At 38.0% G+C, this 23,037-nt stretch overlaps 1 protein-coding gene across 3 annotated transcripts in view; it reads left to right on the forward strand.

Annotated features, from left to right (window-relative positions):
- UVRAG (UV radiation resistance associated) overlaps nucleotides 1–23,037 on the forward strand; it is a 323,849-nt gene that overhangs the window by 64,712 nt on the left and 236,100 nt on the right. For all 3 annotated transcript variants that reach the window (XM_022593856.2, XM_022593855.2, XM_089915322.1), the window contains one exon: nucleotides 2,022–2,096. In XM_022593856.2, coding sequence (XP_022449564.1) covers nucleotides 2,022–2,096 — 75 coding nt within the window. The remainder of the gene's footprint in view (nucleotides 1–2,021; nucleotides 2,097–23,037) is intronic.

Raw genomic sequence — 23,037 nt, forward strand, 5'->3', positions numbered from 1 at the left:
AAACAGAAGCTCAGAGAAATTAAGTAAGTTGTTAAAGGTCACACAGTGATTGGTGGATTTAGGCTATTATTTGTTCCATTGCTCAGACTGTATTTATTATTCATTTCACCAACTTTGATTATCTGTCTTTAAAAAGTGTGCCTTTTTTCATAGAGGGATCAAAATACAAGATTGTGGTTGAATTAAAAGGCTCTATATTCTGTAGTCTCCATATTAAGATTCTGACACGTTTTGGGGTCAGTAATCTATAATTAATGGTAAAGGATAGTAAGTAGTATGGAGTATCATGCAGCCTGTTTTGTTAATTTTCTTTATTAATTGGGAGCAAAGGGCTCTATGGTTGACTGATTCTGATTTTTTCCCCCAGTATTGTTTGTGTCTAACTTCCAAAAGTACTTTCATATCCAGTGATAATTGGATTCATTTCATCTGTACCACACCACTATAAAACAGAACAAGGGGTGTTTCTGCTTTTGGCTGATGAGGGATTTAAAGCATGGCCCATTAACATTGATTAGTGATTATATGTTGAGTAGAGTGCTAGGCACTAGGGCTATAAAGTCAGAGTTCCTTATGAAGCACTAGAAGGTTGGAATTAGAACTCAGATCACTTGAGTTTTTTTTCTTTTTAAGCCCAGTATCTTTTCAAGTCCTAGAAACATGTTGTGTCATATTTTTCAACAAGTTAATTTAATGCCCATCTTTATGAGGCTTATGCTTTGAAAACTTTACCTTCATGTTAGATTCACTCCTGCCCATGATCTCACCCCACCCTTTCTTTAAATGGCATGTATTTTTCTGATTTTAAAAGTGATCCATGTACTTTGTGGACAATTTGGAAAATTTTGAAAAGCACAGAGAGGAGAATAAAAAATTATGTGCACTCTTTCTGCCCAGCTGCAACCATTGTTAACATTTTGATGCATATGATTTTATTTAATCTTTTTTCTCCTGAGGTATATATGTGTGTAAAATATTCTATGTTTGTAAAATTTTGAGTTTCTTCTAATCTTAAAACTGATTTCGTAGTGCTTTCTCTTTTTCTCTCATAAAATGAAACACTTCTTGAAATTGGTTTATAGTTTTCATTATAAGTTTATTATTGCAGGCCCATCTTTTGGTATTGTATTCAGTTAAGTAAATGATGTAGGTAAACAGGGAGCATGTGATTAATTTTGCTTTAGTAATAGATGTAGCAGGTATGGAAGTCAGATAAATGTTCACAGGAATCTTCTGCTGGCTTTGACCTTTCTATCTCTAGCTAGAAAGAAGAGATGAAATATTCTATTCTGGTAATCCCCCACTTGAACCCTCACATTAATCCTTCACTGCAGAAGCAATTAAAATTTTTTTAGCCACAGTTCTTTCTGATCAAGTAACTGAATCTGTTTTTATAGACTTTATACTATTTTGAGTTTTAAAAAAAACTTAGTTCTTCAATTTTAAAAGTTTTAATTCTCCCACCTTTTAGGTGAAGTTTAATTCGAGGTTGGCACTGACTGAAGCTCGAATCAGTTGCATTTGAAAGAGAGTAGTAGACAGAAAATAGTTAGTAGACTTTTAAAGACTTTGAGGATTGGATATTATCTTTAAACTGTCTTTTTGAAATTAGAAAATAATATTTATCTTTTATGTTTTTTTCTAGGGCTTCATGTTTTTTAAAGCACTCTAATAGACTAACTGGGCTGTGTTTTCTTTGAGATCAGAGAATGTATAGTGTGCCTCTGAATCCCCTATACTTAAGGAATATGCTTTCTGTAACAGCCTCAAGAAGTGTTTGTGAAAAATGTGTGTGAATGATGGTGCCTGTGATCTCATGTGATGATTTTGCGAGGACTTTGACTAAAGCAGGAAACTCTAAATTGATCACCTGGTCTTATGATAAGTGTTTTGTTTTCTGCTGGCTTGTTAGACGTAGCCAACCTATTTCTCAACATTGAAGTAGGTCCTGTCATTTTCTAATCACATTAAAACTTGACTGGAATGAGATGAACTAATAATGTGTTTTCCTCCTCTCTTAGATTCATGCCCGCAACCAAAATGAAATAATTTTTGGGCTGAATGATGGCTATTATGGTGCTCCATTTGAACATAAGGTAAGGGGATTTGCATAACACTGTGAGTTTTGTTTAGTGCAGGTGTGCTTTGATGTATCAGGTAAAAGCTCTGTGTAAATAGAATCATGTTTTAAGTATCATTATAAGTTTGTTGTTTAGTGTGGCTTAGGGTGAATGCTTAAAGTGAAAACTCATTTTGTAACCACATCAACACATCTTTTCTAAATCCAGATTATATTAATTTTCCTAAGAGAAAATCTCATGTAGCTGTTTTCTACATAATTCTTTAGAGGTTAAGGAAGAATAATGAATTTTAATAAAGTGTAATACAATTTTATTAACTGTTTCAGAAATCTTTTACAACTTTGAATAAATTTAAGAAACCTGAGGCAAGTTATATTGTAGTCATTTATATTATAGTCTGTGCTGTCTCTGTATCTAAAGGTGATTAGAGAAAGGAGAGGTATTTACCAAGTACCTGCTATCTGTGGCACCATGCCAGGCGCTTCATGTTCTTTATCCTACTTAATACTAGCCACAAACCAATGAGGTGAATTTTCTACATTATTTCCTCTTAGTGATCATGTTGTTTTCTAATTCTTGGTTATCTGAAATGCTATTGCTAGAATGCTTCATTCATTCAACAGCTATTTACTGAGCACCTGCTGTACATCAGCTACTGTGCTCTAAGTGCTAAGGGTACAATGGTGAGCAAACAGATTTTTTTTCCCTGCTGTCATGGAGTGTATGAGGGAGACAAGCACTGATAAGGTAACCTGATAGATAACTATATGAACACAACGTTGGTGGGTGCTATAAAAGCATGTGATGAGGATCTTACCTACTCTAGTGGCTCAAGAAAGTTCTACGGGGACTTGACTTTTAAGGTTACAATCCAGAGGATGAATAGAAATGAACAATGTGGAGGGATGGAGGCTGAACAGAGAGAGCATTCCAGGTAGAGGAGGGTAACATGTTGGAAGGCTATGAAGTGCTAGGGGAAGTGGTGAGTTTTCGGGACTGAAGGAAAGTCTGGGTGATAAGGGAGAAGGATACCAGAGGAGGCTGGAGAGGTAGACAGGGACCACATAACACAGAACCTTTTGAAGGGTTTTATCCTAAGAGCAGTAGCGTGTGTTGAAGGATTTTTAGCATGGCAGAGATATAATTAGATTTGTGTTTTAATAATTTCACTCTGGCTGCTTTAAGGACTGATTGTAGAGAGGCAAGAATATATGTGGGAAGACAGTAAGAAGGATCTTACAGTACAGAGGGTAAGAGATTTAATACTTTGAAACAGGTTTATGGTAGAATAGCAGGTAGATTTAGGAAAGTTTTAGGAGGTAAAATCAGTAGGACTTGGTGATGGTTTGAATTTAGGGTGTAGGGAAAAAGAAGGTGTTAAAGGATGACTTTCGGGTTTCTGGCTTAGATGAAGTAACCAGATGGATGAAGGTGCCAGGCACTGAGAGAACTAAGGACACTGGAGGAAGACAGCTTTGTTGGAGGCAGATCGTGAGTGAGTTGAGATTTGATCACATGGGCTTTGAGATACCTTCAAGATATCCATGTGTAAAGTAGGCATTTGGATTAGATGAGTCTGGAGTTCAGAGGAGAGAAGTAGGTTAGAGATTTAAATATAGAGATATAATAATGGCAAATAGTTATTGAAATCGTGAGTTCGGATAAGATAGACCAGTGACAAGCTGTACAGTGAGAAAAAAGGGGCTTAATAGCAGGGGCCTGTGAGGGTCTCCAACTTTTAGAGGCCAAATATGGGAGGAGGCTTTGGAAAAGGTGGCTGAGAAGGAATGGTGAGAGATAGATGAGGAAAAGAGAGTGAAGTCTCTTGTGGAATCTCAGAGGCTAAAGAAAGAGAGGTTTTTGTTTTGGTTTGGTTTTTGGTTTTTAAGGAGAGGGTGGTCAAAAAAGATGAAGACTGAAAAAGGCCCATTCAGTTGGGCAAAATGCAAGCTATTCTAGGTGACTTCATCAAAACTCAGTTTAAGCTCTATTAAGCTTTTTTTCTTTATTTTAAAGCCCTCATCTTCTAAGTTCCTATAGTATATCAGCACCCTTATGTACACCTTTGACATAGGTTTTACCACTTTATAGCTCTTTATTCCTTTCTAGTCTGTAAGCTTCTTAAGGACAGATTTCCATATGTAATTTTGAATTCCTAGTACCTATCATAGTCCTTGACATGGTATTTGCTTAGTAAAAATGTTTTATTTAATGAGAGAATTGTGGGAACTGCCACTGCTGTTGTTTGTAATGTCCCATTTATAGGGTTTAGCCATCCTGAGTCTGTTGAAGGATTAAGTTACTCCTGTAACAGGTAACCAACTCACCATCTAGCACAATGTCTGGCATATAGTAATAATATTAATAGTTAACATCTGTTGAATGTATTATGTATCAAACAATGTTTTAAGAGCTTTATATCCCTTACTGTATGTAATCTCCCTAAGAATTTTGTAGCCAGAGAGTAATAGTAGTTGAGATTTCGGGTAGGTCAATAACTAATAACCCTTTCTTCTTCTCCTGAATTTGGAACAAGTTTAGAAATAAGACAGGTGATAAATGGAGATCAGAATGTTGGCGTTATTACTGATAAAACTAATTGGCAAATGTGGCTTAAATTCTGCAACTGAAAGAGCTTGTATATAGTACTTTCTCCCAAAATGAATCCCCATACCACCAAATAACAAAACAAGCAAAACTGCGTTCTTCCCCTTACAGGGACAGATCCTGACCCTCCAAGACAAAAGCAGAATTTATGTGTACTTTACACAGGCTGTTCCTGAATGGGAGGGAACCTGGGAAGAACTAAGGCGGTCATGTTCAGTTTTGTCTCCCAAACTCAGCAGTCAAGCTCCTGCCTATTCTGGGGAGGAGTGAGTGAAGGACACAGAAAAAGTAGACTTTTTTTTTTTTTTCTTTATAACCTTCTTTCCTGGGAAATGGAGTGGAAAGTTTTTCTCCTATGTGGAAGCATGGGAGTGCAGAGTAAGTGTTTCTCCCTAACAATAATAATAATGTCTAATGTTTAGTGAGCACTTATGTGCCAGGCACTATTCTAAGTGCTTTATATATTTTACCTCATTTAAACCCTACAATTGTCCTTTTATAGAAGAGGATGCTGGCACAGAGAACTTAAGTAACTTTCCCAAGATTACACAACTACTAAGTAGCAGAGCTGGGATTCAAGGCCAGATGATCAATAAATGTTCACTGAATAAATGTTTTGTAATAAGTGGTACATTTTATTCTATAGTCCTTTAGTTAATAAGTTTTGTAAATTTATAAGGCATGCTTATCTTGCCCTGTACTAGCTTTTTTTTTTTTTTTTGTACTAGCTTTTTAAAAAAAATTAATTAATTTACTTTTGGCTGCATTGGGTCCTCATTGCTGCGCGCAGGCTTTCTCTGGTTGCGGTGAGCGGGCGCTACTCTTCGTTGTGGTGCGCAGGCTTCTCATTGCAGTGTCTTCTCTTGTTGCAGAGCATGGGCTCTAGGAGCACAGGCTTATGTAGATGTGGCACCTGGGCTCAGTAGTTGTGGCTCGTGAGCTCTAGAGCGCAGGCTCAGTAGTTGTGGCTCACGGGCTTAGTTGCTCCACGGCACGTGGAGTCTCTCCAGACCAGGGCTTGAACCCGTGTCCCCTGCATTGGCAGGTGGATTCTTATCCACTGCACCACCAGGGAAGTCCCCCTGTACCAGCTTTCAAATGAACACCTGACATATAGGTTGAATCTCCTTAAAAAGTTTTTTTTTCTTTCTTTCTTTTTCAAGAAAGCCGTAAGCAGGGTTTCCAGTCAAGAAGGTATTATAAGTGCACACTGTGAGACCCTCTGCTGAACCAAACAAAAAATAGCAATTGATGAAATCAGAGAAGTTTAAAGAGGCATACCTTGCTAAAACAAGCAAAGAGCAAGATAATAAACATCTCTGGAACAGAAATGGAATAGAAATGCAAAGACGTGGGCAGAAGCCTTGGGCGTTGGCTGAAAGATGTGCTCCTCTGGGCGAAATGAACACTAAATGAGCATAAAAGCTGAGTAGATGTGGCACCTGGGCTCAGGAGTTGTGGCTCGCAGGCTCTAGAATGCAGGCTCAGTAGTTGTGGCGCGCGGGCTTAGTTGCTCTGTGGCATGTGGGATCTTCCCAGACCAGGGCTCAAACCCGTGTCCCCTGCATTGGCAGGTGGATTCTTAACTACTGCACCACCAGGGAAGCCTTGACGTAAATGTTTTTAAACATTTATAGCAATTTGACATTATTGTGCCTTTTTTGTATTTTATAAAAGTATCAGCTCACAGTGGATTGAAGGAAAAGCAACCAACCCTTTCCCACAGAGAGTTTGAGATGCACTGCTCTAGACAACAGTAATAAGGTGAGGGAGGCTGTTTAAAGAGTAAGATTCATTGAGGTCGTTGAGTTGTTCGGGAGGAGGATAGAGACGGTAAACAAGTTTAGAATTTCTTAGAAAAAGTTGTGGTCGAGTGTGCATGTTAAAAATGTAAAGATGGGCTTCCCTGGTGGCGCAGTGGTTGGGAGTCCGCCTGCCGATGCAGGGGACACGGGTTCGTGTCCTCTGGGCCTCTGGGCCTGCGCGTCCGGAGCCTGTGCTCCACAGCGGGAGTGGCCGCAGCAGTGAGAGGCCTGCGTACCGCCAAAAAAAACCCCCCAAAAATCTATACTCTGTTTCTAGCATTTAGGTTTCTTTACTTTTTTTTTTTTTGTTTTTTTTTTTTGGCGGTACGCGGGCCTCTCACTGTTGTGGCCTCTCCCGTTGTGGAGCGCAGGCCCAGCGGCCATGGCTCACGGGCCCAGCCGCTCCGCGGCATGTGGGATCCTCCCGGACCGGGTCACAAACCCGTGTCCCCTGCATCGGCAGGCGGACTCCCAACCACTGCGCCACCAGAGAAACCCCCAGAGTATAGATTTTTAATTAGCAGAGGGAAAAAAGGGAATGTAAGGAGTAGAACACTTTGTCAACTTGATAGGAGTCAGAAAAGGAAAACAAAAAAGAAAGCAAGTGGTAAATAGAACCATACAGTACAGTGATAAAAATAAGTCCAAATATACTTGTAATCACAGTCATTGAATATGGATAGCATATCTGTGGTTGAAATATTTCATAAAGGATTAAAAAATGCTAAATCAGCAATGCTTTAAGAATGTATGTTCTGGGGACTTCCCTGGCAGTTCAGTGGTTAAGACTCCACACTTACAGTGCAGGGGTGTGGGTTCGATCCCTGGTTGGGGAACTAAGATCCCACATGCTGCGTGGCACAGCCAAAAAAAAAGTACTGTACAGAAGGGAAAGGTTATACTTGTGAAGCAATAGGAAGCATGTTTTAAAGCAACTTTTAAAATACTGACTGAAGTTTTTGTTGACCAGTTCTTCAGCATTCTTGTTTTTCTACATTAGCCATAACCAGAAACAGCTTGTTATTACTTCTGATGACTATGTTGCTGTTATTCCTTCCTGTGTCCACGTTAAAGTGTCTTCAGCCACTATGGGTCTAAAAGCTGAAACTTACTTTTATTTGCTCAAAACTTTTACCTCTTTGTTTATCTGCTTCTCAAAAAGGCTTTACTCATTTCTGTTGAGTTTTTAGGAACCTAGTAAGTCTCTCAACTTTTTACTATATTGGGTGAGTATTCAGTCTCACTCCCGGGGTGTCTTTGGAAACTAATACGCTTGGAAATCTTTGACTAAAATATATACTGTGGGTTTGAATCCTTCATTCAGTAACTTCTGCTGGCCTTATTAGGGAGTGACATCTTGTTAATTTTATGTAGTAAAATTTCATTTATTTGGCATGCAAATGTGTACATATTTAACAGCAGTGCAGACAAATAAATAATTGAATAGGTGATAAAATCTATCTTTAGTTGTAAACGTGATTCATGATTTTTTTTCTATCAGTAAATATCAAGTACCTACTACGTGCCCATTATTAAACTAAGTACTGTGGGATACAAAAGTATTAGATGCAGAGTCACAAACCCTTATTCTTTTAGCAGAGATAAAACAGCATTTATTCCAGAAGAGCTCCAGTTTACAAATAGTTTAGTTTGAAAAATTATTTTTGATGTCAGTTGTTTGGGTCTTAACACAGGTGAATTACAGCAGAACATTAAGTAATTTGAAGAGAACCTTAGGAAGAGGTTGGTGAATAAGGCTAGGTGATCTGGAGAGATGTTTCCAGGTGGATTTTACTGCTAGGATGGCAGTTGGGGGAGCATGGGAAATGAGAGGCTGTTGGGCCAGCTCTTGATCCAATAAGCTGGAAACTTTTCAGATCCCTGTATAGGAGTTTTGCCTTTAATATAGACATGTAAGATTATCTTTGCCTGAATTTCCTTTCGGCAACTATTCTTCTTTTTGGAAGGATGCTGACAACTACCTGGGTGAATGGACACTCCTAGTGGTTAAGAATATGGGTTTTGGAGTCAGATTGATGTGAGTTTAATTCCAGGCACCACTGCTTACCTATGAAAGAGATTTTGGGCAAATTGAATCATCTCTGAGTTTTTTTTTTCATCTGTAAATGGAGATAACAATTTCTACCTCATCATAAATTGTTTTGAACATTAAAGGTGATATAATGTATATTACAAGGCTGGCACATGAGTAGAGTTCAATAATATATGGAAACTACTACTTACTAGACTCTAAACCCTATGATAAGAGGGACTACATCTCTAATGCTTACCACTGTCAGTAGTTGTGTCCCTTGAACCGTGCCTGGCATGTAGTAGGTGCTTATTTTGTTAATGAATGCAGGTGAATGCCTGCTATATTTAGGACTATCATAGCAATAATTGAGATTCAGAATCTCGAGGGGATGGTATTTTTCTCTCCTACCCTACCTTATCCCTAGCCCCAACTTCTGGAGTTTTATTTTTATGTAACTCATACTGTCATAACTCTATGGTGTTATTGATAAAGTACAAAGAGCTTTAGATTGTTAAGAATTCTTGTTCTCAGACTTAAAACTATAGCAGCAATGTCTTCAGAGTCCAGTAGATGGCAGTGCTTTCTCATTTTAATGGAAAAAAATTAAAGCCGGAGTAGAATCCAAATAAAAAGGATCAAACCTTTTTGGAATAATGACACTCTCAGGAGATTAAAATAGCAATTTGGTGATTACTTTCACAAACGCAGCCACATGATTTGACCATCTCAAGTACATAATCCAGCTGAGATTGAAGATTTAGGGACAACAGCAAGTTTCAGCGTCTGTTTTGAGAGCTTGTACAAATGAAAATTCCTTATATTTTTCAAGGCATGATACTTTTGAAAAGTAGAAAACCTGAGTTCTAATCCCAGTTTTGTTCTGTTACTGTGTTCCTTGAGCAAATCACTTAACCTCTGTTAGTTTTAGGTTCCTCATTTCAAAAGTAAGAAAATTCTTACCAGCTGATTAATGCTAGAGGGAATATTAGAGTTATCTAGCTCAACACCCTTATCTCAGGGATGAAGAAACCGAGGCTCGGGGAGCCTCATGACCTCTTGAACTTGGCATTGGAAAGTTAGTTTCATGCTTTAAGTGGTAACTTAGACATAGCTATAATAACATCATATATATAATATAAAAAATCACTACATACTTTCATAGCTCTTTTGCCTTTAAGGATTTGCCTATAAATTATTTTACTCCATTCTTACAACAACCTGTGGGGAAGGCAGAGCAGCTATTATTAGAAGTTTTAGCAGTAGTAGTAGCACCAGGCCTATAATGGCTAACAGTAAGTATTTGGGGAATAAATGAATGGCCAGCATATCAGGATGACTTGGTGGCAGAACCAGGACCAGAACACATATCTCTGTCTTTCCAGACGTGCACTTTCTTCATTACACCATGTCACCTGTGTAAAAGCGAGGAGTAGATGATTTTCATCATTAAATTCCTTTTTGAGGTTCCTTCCATCATTTTATTTGACTGTGATTGTGATTAAACGCTGTTAGAGGTATCTTCAACTTACAGCAACTCAGGTGGTCAGGTATTAGTATTTTTGTTTTCAGAATGAAGACGCTGAAACCTAGAAAAGTTGAGATTTTTGTTAACTTTGTAGAACTGAGAAATTAAAAAGATGGCTATTTTCCTCTTGCTGGTTAAATTCATGGATGCTAACTTATTTCCAAAGCACGTCCCACGTGGTACTCAAGCAGAACATTTAGAAGTGGGGATTAAGTATGTCAAGCAGCCTATGTTTTAACAGAGAAAGGGATATGGTATAACTTCTACCCAGGTCTCTCAGTACGTCATCAAGTAGAAGTTGGAAGATCACAGAAATAGCTCATTCTGTACATGCTCTACTCAGTTTTCCTCCCAGAGCTCTCCCCCCACCCTGCCCCAACCAGGTTACAAAATACAAGAAACAGACCAGACAGATCCTAAGGGGCTGTTTCTAGTAACTGCCTGCTTTGTTACAAAACATCTAGGTATCTGAGCTTAATTTAAATCCAGGGTGAAACTTTGTTTCTGAATTATTTGAGCTGGTGTGATATCCTAATAACAGTATTACTCCAGGTGAGTATGGAGCTTTTGAAAACTACCATTGCTAGTTTTCATTTACTGAGTACCTACTATATGTCAGACACTCTACTATCTACTTTACATGTTTTGTTTAATCTGTGTAACAACTCCATGAGGTAATTATTGTCATTTTATAGGTACAGTATCCTAGAAGAAAAGGTTCAAGTACTAATCCCAAGATTACTTAGTAAGTAGCAGAACCATGATTTGAAACCAGGTCTGATTTATTCAAAGGCTTTTTCTTTTAACAACTATGCTACGTGGTATCTCTACATTCTTTCGTACTTCACATAGCATGTCAAGGTACCACGTCACTATCTTTACATTTAACCAGAGATATCCACTATGTGCGTTGTGAGAATCAAATGAGAGAGTGCATGGGAAAGTGCTTTGAATGGTATAAAGTGCATTATTGTACAGAGTTTGGGTATTTATTATTGTAGAGTGGACATGCAATGCCCATGAGGCCATCAACCCACCAAAGTCCACAGAAGTTCCACATATTAGTCACTCTATTTGGCTTCCCTCTGAGTCTTCTTTTTTCCTTTTCTCTTGGATCAAATTAGCTTCTGACAGATGTTTGGAAAATCATCTCATCCTGTAATTCATATTTATAAATCCTGTGGTCCCCATTCTCTCTCTTCATTGAAGCCAGAGAATAATCTGGGAAAATGCCACATTTCCTGTTATGAATTTGGAGGATCTTGTCTCCTTAGCACAATTTTTGAGCTTTTCAGAATTTTAATACTGGAAAATTCAAAGCCAAGCATGGTTCTTCATGTAGATGTTTTAGATTCTTAGAAAGTAAACAGAAACAGAGCTCCATACTCATCCTCACTAGGGGATTCAGAGAGTTGGAAATTTTGTTTAAATTTTGAAAACTTGTCTTTACTACTCTTTCTTAGATTTGTAATTAGGGCATTCTTGACTTTTTTTCCTTTCCCCTCTGTGAGTCAGTTTTGGTTTAAATTGTTCCTCTAGAAAGCTGGGAATCTTTTCTTCTTCTTTTCTTTTCTTTTTTTTTTTTACCTAGTTAACATGGTACCACTGTTGCCTTTTCTTCCTTCTCACTTCTCTTCTCTCACAGTTACAGTAACTGTGTATGCATCCTTCTTCCTGTTAGGGCATAAGCTCCTTTAGGGCTGAGGTTGTATCTTACTTTTTTGGTCCCAGGATTTAGTGTAGACTTTACTTAGAAGATATTTTTTTGGAGTGAATGAATCCACTAAGATCACATGGTTCCTATCAGTATACTTTTCTCTGAAAGGATGACTACTTTAGCAGGATCACTTTCAGTCCTCTTGTTATGGAGTTGCACTGATGACATTTAATGCACTTCATACTTGGAGTGTGTGACTATGATTGTGATTATTATTATTATTTTTTTGTAGTACACGGGCCTCTCACTGTTGTGGCCTCTCCCGTTGCGGAGCACAGGCTCCGGATGCACAGGCTCGGCGGCCATGGTTCACGGGCCCAGCCGCTCCGCAGCGTGTGGGATCCTCCCAGACCAGGGCACGAACCCGTGTCCCCTGCATCGGCAGGCGGACTCCCAACTACTGCGCCACCAGGGAAGCCCGATTGTGATTATTTTTTGAGGGTAGTTTAAAACACTGAAGTGTGAACAAGAACCTCTTCACCCCTGTTGACTTGAATTAAAAAAAAGAATTGATTTTAGTTTCAAGATCTGTATACCTTTGCCTAATAACACTGTTCTTATTTTCATTGCTTCTTACTGTTTTGAAGGAGAAGAAAACATCTGCTGTCTCAAATCTCAGACTAGATCTGGGGGAATGTACATATTCAGCTGAGGTAGAAGAGGTCTTGCTTTTCCTCCTTAACAGCTCAGCATCTGGGCTTTGTCAGAGCCCAGGGGCAGTGGGTGTCCGAGGCTCGAAGGTGCTTGACAGAGACATGTGCACATTTTTTCTTGGTTTAAACTTGCCTGACTCTTAAAAGTGTGTTAATGTCCAAATGAACATACACACATAGGAACACAGGCTGTCCTTTGATTCATCAGGTAGCCATTTTAGGAGGAATTGTACAAATAAATACTATATTTTTTAAAAGTATACTCATTGCATCTGAAAAGGTGCTCAAGTTGTAGAATGAGCCATTGGTTTTTTCCCTTGTCCATTATGATTTCTTACTCTACCTAAATAAGTAGAAGAAGGACTATTTGCAGAGCTCACTTACGGTTTAAAGAGTAACATGTATAGTCCACTATCAGTCCCACTAGGGCAAGCTTTTTCTGGGGCCCTTAAGCTATTGTCCTCAGGCTTCCGCTTGGGCCGTTTGTCTTCTCATTAACACATTATCTCTGGATCATTCAGATCTCTCCCAAGTCTACCTCGCCAGTCAGCGCTTCCATATATCTAGACTTGAGTCAGATTGCTTGGATGTCTCAGAGACACATATTCCACAATTGCCAAACTGAGCTCAGTTCCTTCCCCCTCTAAGAAAACCTCCTTATTGTGTTCCTTAGTTCAGTGAATGGTACTGCTGTCCATCCACTTTCCCAAGTCAGAACAAGGAGCCATCCCGAACACCTCCCTCTTTTTTTGAGTCACTTTTTTGAATCACTACTTAAGGTGTCTGCTAAACGTCTGCTTCTTTCCTGGTTCTTGCCATTCATTGTAGCAAGATTTATCTTCCTAAAATTCTCGTCATGTCCCTCCTTTATTCAAATCATTTCAGAGTAATTAATGACTTGTACGGTCTTACTGTGATTTGATTCCTGATTTTGAAGCACCCAACCCATAACACTTTAAGCTAAAATTTATGCATCTCAGTTTTAGAGCTTAGATCTCCTTTCCATTGAACATTTTCTGTGACATACCCCCTAAATCCAGTTTGGATACCCCTCTATCTGTTCTCATAGCACCTTGCCTTTCATTTGTCTTGTCACTATCCTTAACCAGTTATATTCTGATTACCCATTTGCTCATCTCTCTTTCTTACTAGACTGTACACTGTGTAAGGGCAGAGACAGTGTCTGTCTTTGCCACTGAATTATCCGTAATACTTAGCACTGTGCCTGGCATGTAGTAATAATTCAGTAGATATTTGTTGACTGAGTGAATGAATGTTGCTGTAGCAGATCATTTAAAATTCTGACATATACTACTTGTTTGTCATCAGTTGTATAGCTCTTTATTCAAAATTCTAGTTCATCTATGTTTAAATAGTTTCTGACCGCTTCTGCATAGACATCTGCCATTTGCAAATTATTACACTTTTTTAAAAATAAATTTATTTATTTTTGGCTGCATTGGGTCTTCGTTACTGAGTGGGGGCTATTCTTCGTTGCGGTGTGTGGGCTTCTCATTGCGGTGGCTTCTGTTGTTGTGGAGTACAGGCCCTAGGCACGTGGGCTTCAGTATTTGTGGCTCGTGGGCTGTAGCGCACAGGCTCAGTAGTTGCGGTGCATGGGCTTAGTTGCTCCGCGGCATGTGGGGTCTTCCCGGACCAGGGCTCGAACCTGTGTCCCATGCATTGGCAGGCGGATTCTTAACCACTGCACCAGCAGGGAAGCCCCCTGTTATACTTATATATATACGGATGTCTTCATTTTTCTCTCCAGGTTTGCTTTCCCTTCCAGTTTTTTACATTTTTATTAACTATTTTTCCATTTATCCAGGCCTCAAATTTTGCAGTTAGTTTTGATTGATTTCTTTTATCCGCTTGATTTATTCAGCTACTAGACCCTTTTGAGTCCTTTGAAATCACTCATATATATGGCTACTTTTCCATATCCATTGCCATGATCCAAGCTCAGCCTGACACCCTATAAGGCTGGATTACTGCAGTAGTTTTCTGGTAGGCCTATGGCTCTGGTTTCTTTGTATCCACTTTGTCTTATTCACCACTGCCTGATTAATCTTCCTAAAGCATACTTTCATTTTTTTTATTCCTTTGCTTAAAGGTTGTATGGAATAACTTCTTGTCTGCTAGATGTGTCCAAATCTCTGATCTAATTTCCTTTTCTCCATCAACCTAAATTCAGTCAGTGGTATAGTACTTTTGGTTATATCTCTGCTTTTATCTTTACTTCTTTTATCTATCTCTCTCTTTTTTTCTTCAGAGTTTGAGCTCTCATTACCTCTAGTATGTGTGGATTTTTAGAATAGCCTCCTAACGGTTGTCTGGACATTCTGCTTCCCCTAATTTGTCATATTTGTCATTACCAAAGTAACCTCCATTAAATGCAGCTCTGATCATTGTCCTACACTGTCAGAAACCTTTCATGAGTCCAATAAGCATGTAGGTTGTCTCCCTTTTTAGTATGACATTTGAGGCTTTCTGTGCTCTGGCCCTCTCAACTTAGTTATATAACTATATCTCCCACTATTTCCCCCTCCAGGGTTCCAAGTAATTTTGACATCATTGGAGCTGAACAAATTGGACCACTGTTTAATCTTCTCTGGATACAGCTTATGTTTTCCTACTGTCATGCTTTGGCTAAAGGTGTTCAGTCTGTGTGGGACTTTCCTTCACTGCCATTCAGCCTTCTATGCTTCTTAACCTGTCCCAAATATTGCTACCCCTGCTGCAGCCTTTGATGTTCCTGCTTCTACTAGATGGAATCTTTACCATATTGGAACTCCTGTAGCTTTTCTTTTTAACCTTTCTTATGGCACCTTTGCAGTTTTTACTTCACTTGGAACCTTAACTGGGTTACATACTTTATAGTATATTGGGTTGTATACCTTTATAACGATGATAGCAATTGCCTGACACCCTGTATGTATAAGATGTTCAGTAAACACTGAAATGAATAAGTATATATGTATAGTGTTGTTCGCTTCATTAACAGTTATCCTGTCAAGTGGACTATTTTAGTAGAACTTTTATAGTTTTAATAAAGGATAGTCTTATGATTGTTGTAGCAGCTGAAAACTCTCAAAATGTACAGTAACATGTTTTAAAAGGTGACTCATTCAGCGATCTAGTACAGGGATAATCAAATTACAGTCCCCACATGTTTTTATATGGCCTGGGAGCTAAGAACGATTTTTACATTTGTAAACAATTTGAAGGTGAAAACAAAGAAAAATATGCGATGGAGATGATGTGGCTTGCAAAGCCTAAAATATTTACAATCTGGCCGTTGACTGAGAAAGTTTGTTGACCACTGATCTAGAAACACACCTGATCATCTGCCTGGAATTACTCCTGCTCATTGGAATATGTGAAATTATCTGTTTCCTTGAATGGTTTAATAGGCACTCACCCAGACTAGTGCCTATTCTGTTCCCTTCCTTGAAAAAGAATTGTTAGGCCTGGCTTCAGAAGAATTTTGAGTGACATGTAAATCTCCTCTGGGCTCTTTGGCACTTGGCAGTATCTCACACAGATAACCAGATACAAATGAGCCATTTCTTTCCATTATGATCCTTCATCAGAGGTCTGCCGGGATCACACATCTGGTGAAGTTAGATGTCATTCAGAGCAAAGCTCTTAGCATATTTCAAGAATGTTAATTGCTAAGTGGTGGCTGAAGCAGAAGGGTTTAATAATGTCCTTGAGTTGCCTTAAATGTACACGGACCCAGAATTTTAGACCTGAAAAAGGTCTTAGAGATCAAGTGTAGCATGGTCATTAAGAACATGAGCTGTGGAGCCAGACTGCATGGCTCTTCTACTTAATCCTCTCCGTGTCTCAGTTTCCTTACCTTTAAAGTGGGGATAATAATAGTACCTGTTTCACAGGGTTGTGTGAGTAGTAAACATGTTAATCCTTAACATTAACACTGAAACGTTAATTTAACATGGAAAACAACACTGCCTGGCATACTGGGAATGCTCATACATGTTACTTTTGTGTTTGGCTATTATTGTTTACTATTGTTTACATTAGTAGTAGTCTCATCTCTTTTTTTTTGCGGTACGCGGGCCTCTCACTGTTGCGGCCTCTCCCGTCGTGGAGCACAGGCTCCGGACGCGCAGGCTCAGCAGCCATGGCTCACGGGCCTAGCCGCTCCGCGGCATGTGGGATCTTCCCGGACCAGGGCACGAACCCATGTCCCCTGCATTGGCAGGCAGACTCTCAACCACGGTGCCACCAGGGAAGCCCTCATCTCATTTTATAGTTAAAGAAACTGAGGCTTAGAGGGGTTAAATGATTTTCTTCACTTCCATGACAGGCAGAGTGGGTTAAGACCCAGAATCCTCTCTGTAATGTGTTGCTTTTAGTTATACGTTAGTTGTATGTTAGTGAGTGTGGGTAAGTTTTTAATAGGAGAAATGTTTGGCAGATTTTTGCATAAAATAAGTATAACTAAGTGGAATGTCATTAATCATTTCTCCTGAGAATCTTAAATTTACTTCTAGTGTCTTTTTGGGTTTTGTAGCTCATTTATAGGATTATCTCCTGTCTCTGTCCTTTCTTTTCAGCTGCTCTCATGATATGTAGATTATTTCATAGCCAACTCTCTCTCTTTTTTTTTAATTGAGATGAAATCCACATAACATAAAATTAAGCTTTTTTTGTTTGTTTTGTTTTGGTTTTTTTTGGCTGTGCTGCACGGTTTGTGGGATCTTAGTTCCCTGACCAGGGATCAAACCCGGGCCCCAGCAGTGAAAGCGCTGAGTCCTAACCACTGGACCACCAGGGAATTCCCTAAGCATTTGAAAGTGTGCAGTTCAGTGGCACTGGGTATGTTCACAAATGCTGTGCGAACACTACCTCCATTAAGGTGCATGACATTTTCATCACCCCAAAAGAAAATGCCCATTAAGCATTCACTCTTCATTTTGTGCTCCCCAACCCCCAGCAAACACCAGCCTGCTTTTCTCTCTATGGATTTGCCTATTCTGAGTATTTTACATAAATGGAATCATACAATATGTAATCTTTTATGTCTGGCTGCTTTCACTTAGCTTGAGTTTCTGAGGTGCATCCATATGTAGCATGTATCAATACTTCTTTCCTTTTTATGGCTGAATGATATCGCATTGTATGAATACTCTATACCACATTTTGTTTATCCATTCATCCACTGATTGATGTTTGAATTGTTTCTACCTTTTGGCTATTGTGAATAGTGCTGCTATGAACATTTATGTACAAGTATTTGTTTTCAGTTCTTTTGGTTATATACCTTGGAGTGGAATTGCTAGGTGATGTAGTAATTCTATGTTTAACTTTTTGAGGAATTGCCAGACTTTTTCCCACAGCTGCTGACCACTTTATGTTCCCGACAGCAATATACTAGGGTTCTTAATTTCTCCACATCCTTAACCAACAATTATGTGCTGTTTTTTTTGTTTTGCTTTCTTTTAATTTTGTTTCTTTATTTTTTTACTTTTCCTAGTGGGTATGAAGTGGTATCTCATTGTGATTTTGATTTGCATTTCCCTAATGACTAATGATGTTGAGCATCTTTTCATGTGCTTATTGGCTATTTGTATATCTTTTTTGGAGAAGTGTCTCTTTAAATCCTCTGCCCATTTTTTAATTGGGTTGTTTGTCTTTTTTGTTGTTGGGTTGTCAGAGTTCTTTATATATTCTGAATATTAGACCTTTATCAGATACATGATTTGCATATATTTTCTCCCATTTTGTGGGTTGTTTTTTCACTTTCTTTATAGTGTCCTTTGATACACAGAAGTTTAATTTTGATGAAGTCCAGTTTATGTTATTTCTTTTGTTGCTCATACTTGTGGCATCATATCTAAGAACCATTGGCAAATTGAAGGTTATACAGATGTACCCTTGTGCTTTCTTCTAATGGTTTTAGCTCTCACAATTAGGTCTTTGATCCTAATTGTAATTTTTGTATATGGTGTTAGGGATGGGTCCAACTTTATTCTTTGCATGTGGCCATCCAGTTGTTTCAGCATCGTTTGTTGAAAAGACTATTCTTTCTCAGTCCTGGCACCTTTGTCTAAAATCAGTTGACCATAGACATATGAGTTTATTTAGTATTCTGGGTTCTATTCCATTGATCTATATGTCTGTACTTATGCCAATACCACACTGTTTTGATTACTGCTGCTTTGTGGTAAGTATTGAATTGGGAAATATGAGTCCTCCAACTTGGTATGTTGTGTGGATTTTCATTTATCAAACCACCCTCACGTACCTTGGGTAAATCCCACTTGTTCCTGGTGTATAAATCTTTTCTAAAAAATTATTTTTAATTGTGGTAAGATATACATAATATAAAATTCACCATCTTAACCATTTTAAGTGTACAGTGTGGTGGCATTAAGGACATGCACCTTGTTGTGCAACTGTCATCACTATCCATCTCCAGAACTCTTTTCATCTTATAAAACTGAAACTCTACCTATTAAGCAGTAACTCCCCATCTCCTCCTTCCCCAAGCCCCTGGCACTCACCCTTTTACTTTCTGTTTCTATGAATTTGACTACTCTTGGTACCTTATGTAAGTGGAATTTTACAATATTTGTCCTTTGGTCACTGGCTTATTTTACTTAACATAATGTCCTCAAGGGTCATGCATGTTATAGCAGAATTCTTGCCTTTTTAAGGCTAACTATATTCCATTGTATGAAAATACAACATTTTGTTTTTCTGTTCATCTGTTGATGAATACTCAGGTTGCTTCTAACCCTCAACTACTGTGAATAATGCTGCTATGAACGTGGATGTACAAATATCTCTTTGAGTCTTTGATTTCAGTTCTTTTGGGTATATAGCCAGAAGTAGAATTGCTGGACCAGATTGTATAAGCCTTTTAGTATGCTGCTGGATTAGCTTTGCTAGTACAGTTGACCTTTGAAGAACATGTGTTTGAACTGGGCAGGTCTACTTATATGTGGAGTTTTTCAATAAATACAAACTACAGCACTACACAATCCACAGTTGGTTGAATTCATGGACGCAGAATCATGCATACCAGAACCATGGATACAGAGAACTGACTGTAAAGTTATATATGGGGAGCTCAAGGCCAAGTGCAGACAGAGAGATGCAGGACCTGGGACACATGTCTTTATTTAGAGTCTGTGGGTAGAGTGCTTTGGGCTTCCTGGGCTAGGGCTGGATTGGTCAGTTCAAGCCAAAAGAGCAGGGTTTTGGTAAGTTCCATGGAGATTTTTATCTATGGGGTGTGTAAAGTATACAGGTGCTGGGAAGCAGGGGAGACTGTTGATCATAGTCATTGCAGAAGCTACATTTGCTTGTGACTCTGCATCCTGCTATCTAGGGTATACACTCCATGGGGATTTTTATCTAAGGGGCACATGGGGATTTTTATCTAAGGGGCGTACGAAGCATGCAGGTGCTGGGAAGCAGGGGAGACTGTTGATCACAACCATAACAGAGCTACATTTGCTTGTGACTCTGCATCCTGCTATCTAGGGCATGCACTTCCCTGAAAGGGGGTCTAGTGTTAGTTTAAGGTCCCTGCAGGCTGCTTGGCCAAACAAAATGGAGGCCAGGGCAGCAGTACCATGGAGTAGCTTAGCTAAACTCTTTTACAACTTGTAGATCTGTTCAGACTTTCTGTTTCTTCTTGAGTCATTTTTTGGAGTTTCTGCGTTCCTAGGAATTTCCATTTTATCAAGGTTATCTGATTTGTTTGCATACAATTGTTCATAGTATTCTTCTATAATACTTCTTATTTCTATAAGATTGGTGATAATGTTCTCACTTTTATTCCTGATTTTAGTGATTTGAGTATTCTCTTTTTTTGTCTTGTTCACTCTAGCTTAATGTTTTTCAATTTTATTGCTCTTTTCAAAGGACTAACTTGTTTTTTTTTGATTTTTCTGTATTGTTCTATATTCTCTTTCATGGATCTCTGCCCTAATCTTTATTATTTACTTCCTTCTTGCTTTGGGTTTAGTTCTTCATTTTCTGTTTCCTTAAGGTGGAAGATTAGATTAATTGATTTGAACTCTTTCTTTTTTTAAATGTAAATGTTTACAGCTGTACTTTTCCCTCTGAGCACTTTTTCACTGTATCCCGTATGTTTTGATATGTTGTATTTTCATTTTTATTCTACTCAGAGTATTTAATAATTTACCTTATGATTTGTTCTTTGACCCACTGGTTGTTTAAGAGTATGTTATTTACTTTGTAGTTTGTGAATTTTCCAAGTTTCCTTCTGTTACTGATTTTTAGTTTCATTCCATTGTGATCAGAAAAGATACTTTGTATGATTTCAGTTTTTAGAAATGTATTGAGATTTGTTTTGTGGCTGAACATATGGTCTATCCTGGAGAATGTTCCATGTGCACTTGAGAAGAATATGTATATGGTTGTTGTTGGGTGGAGCATTCTGTATACATCTGTTAGGTCTAGTTGATTTATAGTACTTTTCATGTCTTCTGTTTCATTGTTTATCTTTCTTATGGTTGTGCTACACATTGTTAAAAGTGGGATGTTGACTTCAGCTATTTCCCATTTTAGTTTCTGCAGTTTTGGCTTCATATGTTTTGTTATATGTTGCTAGGTACATATATGTTTATAATCATTTATATCTTCTTGACCTTTTAAATATTATATAATATCCCTTTTTGTCTCTTCTAACAATTTTTTTTTGTCTTAACGTCTATTTGTCTGATATTAGTATACCCATTCCAGCTTTCTTTTGGTTACTGCTTACATGGAATATCTTTCTGTCCTTCCATTTTCAACCTATTTGTGTTTTTTTTGTCTTAATGTCTGTTTGTCTGATATTAGTATACCCATTCCAGCTTTCTTTTGGTTACTGCTTACATGGAATATCTTTCTGTCCTTCCATTTTCAACCTATTGTGTTTCAACCTATTGTGTTTCAACCTATTTGTGTTTCTGTCCTTCCATTTTCAACCTATTTGTCTCTTGTAGACAGTATATAGTGGGTCATTAAAAAGAAAATCTATTCTTCCAATCTCTGCCTTTTAATTGTAGTGTTTAATTCATTTATACTTAATGTAATTACAGATGGAAGGACTTCTGCCACTTTTCGATTTGTTTTCTTACATCTTTTTTGTTCCTCAATTCCTCTGTTACTACCTTCTTTTGTGTTAGTTATTTCTCACATTTTGATTCCTTTCTCATTTCTTTTACTATATATCTTTTAGTTATTTTCTTAGTGGTTGCCCCAAGAATTACAATTAACATCTTAATTTATAACAGTCTAGTTCAAATTAATACCAACTTAGTTTTAATATTATACAAAACTTTTCTTCCGTATAGCTATGTTCCCCCATTTTTATGTTGTTGTCATCACAAGTTACATCTTTATAATTGTGTGCCCATCAAGATAGGCTTATAATGATTGCTTCACTTATTTGCTAATTGGTTGATATTAAATGCTAAACCCACCTTACATTCTTAGAATAAATTCAGTCAATAACGATGCATTACTATTTTGTCCTTATAACGTATTGCTGGTCCTACTTGCTAATATTTTCCTAAGGATTTTTGTGTCTATATTCGTGAGGGATATTGGTCTATAATTGTGTTTGTGTGTGTGTATGTGTGTGAGATAAGTTTTGGTATCAGTAATGCTGGTCTTATGAATTGGAAATTGTTCCCTTACCCTCTGTTTTATGAAGGAGTTTGTGTTAAATTGATGATATTTCTTAAATGTTTGATATAGTTCAGTGAACCCATCTGGACCTAGACTTTTTTTTTGTGGAAAGATTTTCAGTTACTTATTCACTTAAAAAATAGTTATTCAGATATTGTTGTGGTTTTTTTTTTTTTTACATCTTTATTGGAGTATAATTGCTTTACAATGGTGTGTTAGTTTCTGCTTTATAACAAAGTGAATCAGTTATACATATACATATGTTCCCATATCTCTTCCCTCTTGCATCTCCCTCCCTCCCACCCTTCCTATCCCACCCGTCTAGGTGGTCACAAAGCACCGAGCTGATTTCCCTGTGCTATGCAGCTGCTTCCCACTAGCTATCTATTTTACGTTTGGTAGTGTATATATGTCCATGCCACTCTCTCACTTTGTCACAGCTTACCCTTTCCATCCCCATATCCTCAAGCCCATTCTCTAGTAGGTCTGTGTCTTTATTCCTGTCTTGCCCCTAGATTCTTCATGACATTTTTTTTCTTAGATTCCATATGTATGTGTTAGCATACGGTATTTGTCTTTCTCTTTCTGACTTACTTCACTCTGTATGACAGACTCTAGGTCCATCCACCTCACTACAAATAACTCAATTTCATTTCTTTTTATGGCTGAGTAATATTCCATTGTATATATGTGCCACATCTTCTTATCCATTCATCTGATGATGGACGCTTAGGTTGTTTCCATCTCCTGGCTATTGTAAATAGAGCTGCAATGAACATTTTGGTACATGAGTCTTTTTGAATTATGGTTTTCTCAGGGTGTATGCCCAGTAGTGGGATTGCTGGGTCATAGATATTGTTGTTTTATTGTTAATCAGTTTTGTCTTGTTGTATTTTTTCAAAGATTCATCCAAGTTGTTAAATTTGTTGGCACAAA

Source organism: Delphinapterus leucas, chromosome 7 (assembly GCF_059928025.1).
Source record: "Delphinapterus leucas isolate spDelLeu-1000000601 "Yukka" chromosome 7, BTC_Dleu_Yukka2, whole genome shotgun sequence".
Classification (NCBI taxonomy): Eukaryota; Metazoa; Chordata; class Mammalia; order Artiodactyla; family Monodontidae; genus Delphinapterus; species Delphinapterus leucas.